Source organism: Lepeophtheirus salmonis, chromosome 13 (assembly GCF_016086655.4).
Source record: "Lepeophtheirus salmonis chromosome 13, UVic_Lsal_1.4, whole genome shotgun sequence".
Lineage (NCBI taxonomy): Eukaryota > Metazoa > Arthropoda > Copepoda > Siphonostomatoida > Caligidae > Lepeophtheirus > Lepeophtheirus salmonis.
Genome location: NC_052143.2, coordinates 6,063,958 through 6,075,018, shown reverse-complemented (window position 1 = coordinate 6,075,018; position 11,061 = coordinate 6,063,958). Strand labels below are relative to the sequence as shown.

At 30.5% G+C, this 11,061-nt stretch overlaps 1 protein-coding gene and 1 long non-coding RNA gene across 2 annotated transcripts; one reads left to right on the top strand and one right to left on the bottom strand.

Annotated features, from left to right (window-relative positions):
* Positions 1-5,781: 5,781 nt before the first annotated feature.
* On the bottom strand, positions 5,782-6,840 carry RpL10 (ribosomal protein L10). Its single transcript, XM_040723483.2, has 3 exons — positions 6,494-6,840; positions 6,171-6,440; positions 5,782-5,985 (listed from the first exon to the last, which is right to left on the bottom strand). The coding sequence occupies exons 1-3, from the start codon at positions 6,713-6,715 to the stop codon at positions 5,818-5,820; spliced, it is 660 nt and encodes a 219-aa protein (XP_040579417.1). The 5' UTR covers positions 6,716-6,840; the 3' UTR covers positions 5,782-5,817.
* A 1,950-nt stretch (positions 6,841-8,790) lies between these two features.
* On the top strand, positions 8,791-10,260 carry LOC139907031 (uncharacterized). The gene is made up of 2 exons (XR_011783340.1): positions 8,791-9,130; positions 9,207-10,260. It is a non-coding gene; the product is annotated as an uncharacterized lncRNA (long non-coding RNA).
* Positions 10,261-11,061: the final 801 nt, after the last annotated feature.

Genomic DNA, 11,061 nt, shown 5'->3' with positions numbered 1-11,061 from the left:
AAAAGCGATGCTTCGAGTACTGCGCAGAAAATCCTCCTGCCCTCAAAGGTTATTCAAAAATATTCTCCTGGTATTATGAAATAGAAATAAAAAAATAGTGGGGCATAAAAGTTGTATTTGAAGATTGGTATGATGGATGTTTCAAAAAATCAACTATGGTTCCTTTTTGTGACTGTTTGGAAAGGGAAAGAACATCAACAGAGGAGCATATAACTGCATCAAAGTAATAAAAAATAAATGTTTGACATCTTTTGAAAGATGGTTCAAATATCCATTACTCTCAGGAACGTTGGGAGTGTGGGGCAAAATTCTTTAACGACCAGAGGAGTATTTGCCCATTTTGTAAATGGAGCAAAAGAGACTACTGACCATCTCTTGTGGAGCTGCAGGCTTTTAAGTATAACATATGAGCGGATCTCATATGGACTGCTAGATAATTTTGGAGCAACAACTGGTAAAGATGAATTTTTAAGACACTATTGTGGGAAGGAGGAAGGGTAGGTCAACGCCATTATTACAAAAACACAACAATTAATATATGCAAAAAGGACTAAGAAGGACTTAAACCTTACAGACGTCATCCCCATTATTAAGTTACATATCAAAGTAATTAAAGATATGGACTAGTTCTTCATGTAAATGAAGACTATGCCACTAACGTTATTTTAATTTTTAATTGTTCTTCTGTTTGTTTTTTATCTTTATTTTTAGTTTGATAATTTTCTTGCTTTTACATTGTTTGTTTTTTTGTTTTAAGTTTAAAATTAAATGTTTAATGCGATGTGCTAAGCCTTTAGTTTATTTCGTTTCTGAATAAAGTTGCACCATGTGGCCAAAAAAAAAAGCAGCTCAATAAATCCAAAGGGAGAAACACCGATGATACTTTGTTTCATTTGATGCTCATTGGGACCACAAAAATTGACATTGACATCCAATCCATTGTGAGCCAGCAGGCCAAACCATAGGTTTTTCCTTAGGTTTAATTAATGTTGCCATTATTGAATGTGAGCTATTTGAACTAAATTTCTTAAGAAACTTCTTTTTTATATGAAGGAGATAAAATTCCTTTTTTGCACTTTTTTTAAGCAAATCTTTTGTCTTTGTTGCTTATTAAGGGCATGTAAAAATGTATTTATATGCAAAAAATAGTTGTATGTTGCTGCAACGAACCTACAGATATAAACACATAAATAATGTGATGTTATTGAAAATCATTTGTAGCGTCTGTCATATCAAGTTATTTGAAGTGCATGGCCATGTGACCCACCAATGATTTTGTTAAAAAAATGGCCCTCTTTATCAAAGATGTTGTACATCCCTGTATTAAAGAAATGAGGTAAAATACTTGGGATGAGGATAACGCAATTATTGAATATTCCATGAATGATCAGTATATTAAAGGTGTAATTTTGTACTATTTTAATAGAAATAACTAAAATATAAATATTGTGTGGCACATTATAAAGTTCAAATGCCCAGAGTTATATTACTCATAAATATATAATAGCCATGCAATTTTAATAGATATAAATGAAATGATCGTATCCATTAATAATTGGTAATTAGAATAACCAATGTTGTAATTAAATAATGTATTTTAAGACGAAAAAATTTCAACTTGTACAATTTAATAAAACAATTTGCAACTTTTACAATTTAATAGTACAATTTGCAACTTGTACAGGCACTGTAACTTCTGTAGGAACAACGGAGACATATTGTACTGCGCAATGGCGCCAGAACCAAGAAGCAATTTTACTTAAATTGGTGTTGTCACAAAAACTTGATTTTTAATTGAGGATCTTTTATATAAATATTATTATATCAAGCATCAAAGTATATTTTTTTTAATTTAATATACTCTGACTTCATTTAATACTTAAATATATACACTTATTTCGTAAACAGTTTCTGCATATAATTTGGTCCATTAACACACACAAAAAAGGATCAGGAAGATATTTCTCAAAATTGAGTCAGGAATACATTAGATTTCTTCGATAAATTACAATATAATCACCAATACTCTTACAGCAGGTAATATATTTGGAAGATCTCCGAAGGATAGAGCCTATGCTTCTTCTGCTTATAATTGAATGAAATATTTACATCACATATTATGATGATTTTTAAGAAAATAATCTACTCTTATAGATTTTTTTTGGTGTTAAATTGCCACATATACCAATTATAATAAAAACACTCTTTTGGACCAGCAAATAATTAGTATCAGATATCCCTCTTGAGTACTGGATCATGTTATATCAAAATAGTATTGAAAAACTTAAAAGTTTATTAATGAAAAGCCCTGATATTTCAAAAATATAATACATGGTAAAAAAACCTTCTTGAAGAACCTAAAAATAAATACCTTCATATTATCAAAAATATTTAGATAAGTAATAAATACATAAATATAATATTTATATATAAAATATTAATACTAATTAAATGCAAGTCCTATTTAATATATTTTAAGAAGTACATACCTAAAAATGTACGAAAGTGATTCACTTGGAGGGTCTCTATGCATGTGAATCATTCCTTTATTGATGAACATCTAACTATCTAGGGATTTCAATCAGAATTTCCTGATGAACAATTTTAACAAGTGGGGCCTCCTGAATTACCAAGTACAAGTACTGATTTTTGTCGAGCTACTGATGAGACGACAACTGTTGTAGTAACAATATTTTATAAAGTAATGGGTGAACCTAACGAATCCTTCAGGTCTAACTTCAGAGAAATTCCCTAATGAAAGTGACATTTGTAAATTAGTTGGAGCAACATATTAATATTATACATAATTACCAAGAGGAAGAAGAGGATTTCATACGTACATTGAACAATTTTGTGCATACGTCATAGTGACTCTTTCCATTATATTTTTGTAGACAGTCCTCAGTTTCCGAAATAGAAAATTGAAGTCCAAACAATCTGTAAGAAAGGATTATGTCATTATTCATGAAAAGAGACAAAGGTCGTAATGCGTCATTGTCATTACATAAGGATTAAAAGTTAATGAGAGATCAACCACTTCCGGACTTAGCCCACGAATCAACTTCGAGTCCGCCGCCGGATGCTTCATCAGGGACAAATTCACAAATTCACAACATCCTCAAGATAATGAGAATGCTTTATCTATTTTTACAAACCTCCCCCATGGGTTAAATAATAACTATTATTTGGAGAATTACTGGTATTACAAACAAGTAATACTAAATGGACAATTGAGTTCTCATATTCCTCAATTATGATTATTGTGTTAACTTGTTTAGCTTCTTCTATTTATTCTTTCTTTATTCAAATAGAGATGGACGATGGTTTAATTTCAATTTTACTTTTTAGTGCGGCCGCGAGCAGGGTATCTAAGTATTATCTGTTAGTGATTGGTCAATTAATCGGAATCGGAGAATTAGGTGTTTTTTGTGGAATCGGTATCGGGAAAATAATGTTTAATTTGCGATTCCGATTCTTATGTATTATTATTCATTACTGGTATTTCAATATTTATCACTTTTCTAAGTTATTAAAAAATATATTAAATATATCCGTCAATATATAATAAAAACCGACCATGTGAAATTGTTACGTGAGTCTTATAAGTTTATAAATATTGTAATATAATAATTTATATGTTTTTTCTCAGTTTTCGACCCTAATAAATGCTCAAAACTGAGAAGAAACAAATTGAATACAAACTAAACGTTAAGAAATGTGTTCTAAACACATGCAGTCGATACAGATATTGTTATTATAGGGGAATACGTTGTGTAAAGGGATGTAGGAAAGCTCGCCTTTGCAAAATCTGACAAAAGCTCGGAACCCGTCGTCAAAACCTCGGAACTGCTCAAAACTTGATATTCTCTATTTTTCTTTTTCGAGCCCATGTTTATAACATGTAAATCTTCCAATACTGACTTCCTTACTCTGTGAAATTTAGAATTTATTTTTCTCTCAGCCAACACTAAGTAGAAACTTGTTGACTTTTCTGCAATGTGTACTTTTAATCCCAGTTCGTAAAAAAAAAGTAATCTTTGTTTGACTTTTTTATGACAAAGGGGAATAATCAATATTGCTTGGGAATTAAGCACACATTAAAAAGTACTCCTCAGACCAGTAGACATACGACAACCTTGTTTGCATTAATATAGATGAATGATAATTAATAAATGATTTTTTCTAGATATTTGAGGGAGGTACCGCTTTTAAACATAAATTTGAATGGTAAAATTTAATTTTCAATCTACTAATTCATTTGGTATATCTCTTCAGATTGAAGCTTAAACAAAATCACTTTCAGTACTAGTGGATCATCTAAATAATTTACATTAACTTCTTTGTTTAAATAGTTGTTATAATTTTAAGTGAATTTACTGGTTAAAATTTTGATATGTATTCGTATTCAACAAATATATTTATTTTTTAAATCAATTTTCTCTCTGTAAGGATGAATATGTAAAAAAACAAATCTTACCCGTCTACAAACTTTTGTTTCTACATATTATCATATGAATTCATATTAATTAGCATCAATATCACTAAAAACATATTGTTTATAACCAGATTATAGTAAAATATTGATGTATAGACTATATAAACTGTTGAATTACGCTTATGAACATGATTCAAATAAGTTAAATTAAAATTTAAGTTAATCTTGGAAAATAAATGACGAAAACAATTTTTAAATTATAAATTTCAATAGTTCTTTAAAAATATGATTTTTTTTTTTGTCTGACGAGTAATTTAGCGTGCAAAAGTTTTAGGGTGAGTAACGATTAAAGCTAGAAATTTGTCGAGTGTTTCTTTTTTTTAGAAATTCGAAAATACTCATGCGGAAAGATTTAGTTCGCAGCACATCCCTATAAATATTATTTATATTAGTAAATAGAATGCGATTTAATCTTAGAAATTTATAGCAAAATGATGTTTTTTAAATATTATTTAAAATATCTAAGAATCGGAATAGCATCAGCATTTCTTACTACAATCGCATCGGAAATTTATTTTGGAATCGTCCCATAACTACAATAAATATCTTATAAAAATAAGATAAAATTACCACAGCTAGAAGACTCTAGTCCTTAGAAAGAAGTAAAGGTTTTAATAGAAATATATTTAAGAGAAAACACCAGCACCAAATTCTATTAAAATTCATAAACATCGATTGCATAGTTTATAGTTAAATTAGGCATTAGAATATTTGTTTACTGTTTTATAATACTAATGTTGAGTCATCCGGAATTAGATATTTTTTTGTAGCCGATGTCCCATCAAAAATAGAAGTTAATTGGTATTTTCAAAAAATATTGCAGTTAATGCAAAGCGAGGGGTGATACTAGATTAATGTGATGCATTAAATTTATCTGCATGAGATGTTAAGAGAAAAAATAAAATCCATAAGTAAACCTAGTTATTAGTAGTTCCGAGAGATTTTACCATCAATTTAACTCCACACCCTCTCGGGAAGAAATGAGGCAGTCCCTACATTCCTCCTAACGAAATTTTGCAAGCATTGGTCAAAAATCTAGATGGAAAAAGCCTAATTTACTCAAGCAAGTTTTCATAATTCAGCACTTAGTTGCTTCAATTTTTAACACAAAAATATTTGAAGAGTTGTGCATCTTCTACTTTTAGTCATAATCGATATAGGCTCAAATAGTAAGAATAGACTACATTTCAACATAAGGAAAGTACTTGGGAGAGAGGGGTAGCTACCAAATTTAGAATCACGATACCTATACAAATATAATATACATTCAAAAAATAACTCAGAAATACAAAGGCATGGTTTTATTGAGACAAGAAATACAATTATAGCCCAGCGAGTTCAGCTTGGACTTTACACCATCTAGCAAGAGGTCCATGCTCAGGAAGGTATTTGACGTTAGATCCGTCTTGTCGGAGACGACCACTTGCTCGCATACTTTCGTATTCAGAACGATCCCATTTGGTAAATCCCCAGTTCTTGGATACATAAATCTGAAACAGTAATTATGATAATAAATCTCATGATCTGAAAATAAAGAGGCTGCATGAAGCAACTGTCCAAATGTAAAAATCAGACAAGTAATGTTTCATTCATGTTCTCGTGAAGGAACAATTGGAATATATGCGACATCATGCTCTATATAAATGTATTAGGAGTGGAAAGACAATTAAAGTACCTTTTGGCGACCAGGGAACTTAAACTTGGTACGACGAAGTGCCTCAATGACAGAATCCTTGTGTTTGTCGTGAGTGCGGACGCTCATAAGGGGCTGTCCAATCCTCACACGGGCCACAGTTCCTTGAGGTTTGCCAAATGCACCTCTCATTCCAGTTTGGAGCCTATCAGCTCCAGCGCACGACAACATTTTATTGATGCGAAGAACATGGAAGGGATGAACACGGATCCGGATGTGAAATTGATCCTTGGCCGTGTGTTTCACCATGTACTACAATCAAATAAACAAGGTAACGGCATTGATACGTGTCTCTACCCACTCACCTTATTACAACAGATCCGTCCAGCCTCAAGGGCCTCAGCGGACAGCTGCTCATATTCGTCGGACACGAGATGGACACAGAGTGGGAATTCATCTACTCCGGCCTTCTTACGGCCCAAATCGAAGATTCTGATCTTGGGGTCGGGGACACCACGACAGAACCGAGACTTGGGGTAAGGCTTGTTCTTACAGTAACGATAACAACGAGCTGGGCGACGACCCATCTTCAAAATGTAGAGGGATAGATGTTCACTCACAGCCCGCAAAGGGAGAAAGGAAGAGGATCACGTTATTAGCAGGAAAGAGAATTAGAAAGAGAAAGAGAGCAACGGAGCATGGCCACGGTTCGAACTTATCATTCTAAAAACGTAGTATGTAGTGTACAAGTTGCAACTTCTATAATACTATTGTACAAGTTGAAACCAAAAAATGAGATGAATAATTTTAATTAAGAATTTACAGGTCTTGGGATGAGACTCATGCAGAAGTTGAATATTCTATGGATGATGGATATAATAAAGATGCCATTTTTGACTTTTTTGATACAAATTCTATGGATGATCAGTATATTAAAGGTGTAATTTTGTACTATTTTAATAGAAATAACTGAAATATAAATATTCTGTGGCACATTATAAAGTTCAAATGCCTAGAGTTATATTACTGTTATAACTTGTATAAGCAAATTGGACAAATTTCAATTTATTTTTCTAAAAATTCATTATTTAATTAAAACATTGATAATTCTACACTTCGTTATCTTTACTGTATCACGCATCCCTTCCTCCAAAAGCAACAGAAAAAAGGCCCGAACTCATCTGGTAGTTAGCCAAATAAGTCAATCATACCACCGCTATTTATATCTTATATTCTCGCAGACTGTCATATTATTTCTTCAACATTTTAAAAATAAATTACATATTATTAAAATCTACATAGTATTTTATTCTATACTGTATTATAATATTACTTAGTAATATTTGATGAAAGAAATGAAAAAAATTTCAAAAATCCGTAACTATTCACACAAAATTTCAAAAATGATATTTGAAATATTAATTTTTTTCGAAAAAGTTTACAAAATCCTATTAACAAAAAAATCGTAATTATTCACAAAAGGTTACATTTTTTTGAAAAAAGTTCATATATTAAATTTTGTAGTAAAAACTAAAAAATTCCCTCTACGGACGCCCCTCGGTAACGACAAGACATACCAACGGTCACTCGATCAATCTAGCTCTCTGTTCAAATAAATTAAAGTAAAAATGAATATATACCCAATATGACAAAATAAATAGAGCACATTTTTTATACAATGAGTTCTTCAAAAAATAATAATTATGTTATCTTTTTAAACTTTCCTTTTTATTGATGTCAAATACATTAATATAAAAAAACTGTAAGATAGAGGTTAAAATCTTTTTATAATGTTGTATGTTATATTTGTTATTTATATGTTCTTAACACATGATACTGGGTACAGAATAGTTAACCTATGATACTTAATCATTATAGATTCGGTAGTTATGATAGTTAAGATCAAGTCGCCAATCGGTCATACTTTCGTTATATATTGAAAAGGTTGCGTGAGTTTCAATATTTTGATTATGATTATAAATGTATTTAATTTCAATACATGAGCTACATTATATGGGCCTTCATCTATTCACAGAATTTTTGTTATAGTTTGATTAAGTAATTTAATCAACACTATAAATGTACCACAGTCTCCCATCAAAGCGTATTCCTTTGGTACATAAAACTTTTCCGTGCTTACTACTTTAAGTTAATTGTACAAACAAGGATTCATTTTATTTAATACATTGATAATAATCTTTAATTTATTTTAAAATAAATATTTTAAATTACGTTGAAACATTATCCCTCAGGAAAATAGAAGATATTATTAAAGTTTATTGTCACAGCATTTGCAATTCTACTAAGTGAATTTATAAGAAAAATTGGTACTTTAACAAGAGTATTTTTTCGAAATGATATACCATAATCAAGATTAATCTTGAATGATAATTTTGTTACCTATGGCCATACGAAATATTTTTACATGGTGATTACTGATCAAAAACGATTCTTTTTTTGTATGTTGTCTGACTAAAATAAATCTTTTATTTTTTTGAAAAAAATAATGACACAACTAAGGCCTCATCCACACAAGGAAAATATCTTATTATTTTCATTGAAATAGTTACATTTTTATCTACAATACTAAAACAAGATTGTATAATATTATGATGTAATAATATATTTTTAATACATTTTAGGGTCAGATATATAATAAAACTAAGCAATTGAGCAATTTTATTAGCAAACAAAAAATTTCATGTCCATCTTTTGGAAATAAGGATATTATTCTTAAACCCGAATTTGGGCATGTGAGCAAATCTACTATATGGAGTTAGGTCAAGAATTGAAATTAGCTCACAAACTTAATCATAAAGTAATTGTTCCTCAACCAATTTAATAGTGTGATGTTGTTCTTTCTGTAAGGTTTTTTCACGAGAAATATAAATGCATTTAACCATTATGTGTCGAGAAATGATCAATTCAGAAGCTTCAAAGACACAATTTATGGATATTCCTAAGCGCTTTTGGAATTGCATAAAAGTGAAATAAAATACTATGTACGGCCAAAAGAAAGATGATTTATTAAAACCAATTTCTGAAAATGAGCAGGAACAAATTGATTTCTTGATTAAGTTTGCAGAATGGATTAAAACATGGGAGACACTCTCAAAGAAACATGGAGGTAGTTTATCCACCGAGAAATTTCATGCCGCCTATCAAACATCCATAGGACTAACCCATTTACTCATATATTGACTGGATAAGAATAAAGTGAAGTTCATTTTTCTACATAAAATTAATTAGAATACTATAGAAAGGCTTTTTTTTTGGGTGGTATAGACAGCTTGCTGGTGGAAATTACTTTATGAGTTGTCGACAGTCTTTTGAGGCTGTAAAAAAATTCGACTTAGCCTACTTTTAAAATCAATATCATCAATTGCATCAATCAATTTTAGTTGATACAAAAGAGTCTAATTATAAAAGTGAAGATGTTTCTATATTTATCAGCCTTATATCTTCCAATTCTGCAATGGAATTAGATTCACTAAAAGGTCTGGAGCCGCGCATTTATTTTGTATGTGGCTATGTTGCCCATTCTATTTTATAACCGTTAAATCGGGAGTATTGCACAAAGTTCTTATTTTCGGATGGATATATTACTTTCTCACTGGTGAATTGGGAAATTATCAAGAATTAGACTTCTTTGTTTATGAAATTAATAAAGGTGGTCTAAAAAAGTCCATTGATGTAATCTATCTTCTTGGAGGACATCTCTATGACATGTTACAACATATTTTTTCAAATAAAGAAAGGCGAATTGTTATTTTATCTATGGCTACTCCAAGAAGTGTTTTCGTAAAAGGTGCACGAAGATTTTTTACTTCTAATCAACTATAGGACGGTTTGAAAATCTTCATGGAGTAATCATCATCTTCTTAGGAGCCCTTTCTTTAATCAAATTGCATCAAAAATGTTTGATATGTTTGCAAAAAAAAACAGCCATCGTTATGTAAATAAAAAAAGGAAAAGTGCTTGCAAAAATTCTTCTGATAGTAAAAAAATTTCAAAGGTGAAATCAGATTGAATAGCTCCTTTTTTTCTTCAATTTCATTTGTATATTGTACATATAATATTTGTTTCATTATAGAATAATGTGTTAAGTTTTCAATAAAAATTAATTTTAGTAGTTTAAAAAGGGTAAGTTATGAGCTGTGAAAGTTTCAATTTACTGCATTTACTTTATTAATATGAATGATATATCCATTTGCACTCTAGTAAAAAAAGCGCACGCCAAAAAAAGATATCGTTTGCAGTTCCATATTCATTTCAGTGTTCCCTGCCAAAGTTATTGTGCCTGCATACAATGAATTCAAGATACACTGACCATTGACCATTTGACAGCTAATTCACTCTTTATAGTTTTAATTCTACGCTAAGCTATGAGGCTACGAATTGCATCAACAATGTTACCTTTATTTGACCTCACAATATTATATACACAAGCTTTGCCACTGGAAGCTTCTTGTGATTTAGATAAGAATAAAAAGTTAGCCCTTGCTCTAAAAATAACCTAAATTGGATATCTAACAAATTACTAAGTTGATTGAAGGAGTGAAACGCGTCTATTTGTTCATTTAATAATTCCAATGATTTCTTGTGTCTTGCTTCAGAAGATACCCCATTCGTGTTTCACCTATAGCAAGATTAAGGAGTGTGTTTCGGGTACAAAGATTGATGGAACTAAATCTCTTTTTTAGTTTGATTCTTTTTATTAGTCCATGAAATGTAAAACAGCAGGATTTGTTATCGGATAGGTTGTCTTCAAAGTCCTTAATCAAAAATGTAATGAGACCACTCTAGAATTCAAGTTAGTTTCTAATCATTTCTACATATATTTTTGACCCAAAGGGTTCTGAATGTTCCAGTTGAGTCGCAAGACTTAGTTATGGATTCCAAGTCAAGTTTTGAGTCTTTGATCATGATATCG

Excerpts from the sequence above, each read along its gene's own strand:
- RpL10 (XM_040723483.2), bottom strand. The coding sequence starts at position 6,715 with ATGGGTCGTCGCCCAGCTCGTTGTTATCGTTACTGTAAGAACAAGCCT. Across the intron at positions 6,441-6,493 it reads GACGGATCTGTTGTAATAAG|TACATGGTGAAACACACGGC; the intron begins GTGAGTGGGTAG and ends ATTTGATTGTAG. Across the intron at positions 5,986-6,170 it reads AGTTCCCTGGTCGCCAAAAG|ATTTATGTATCCAAGAACTG; the intron begins GTACTTTAATTG and ends TTACTGTTTCAG.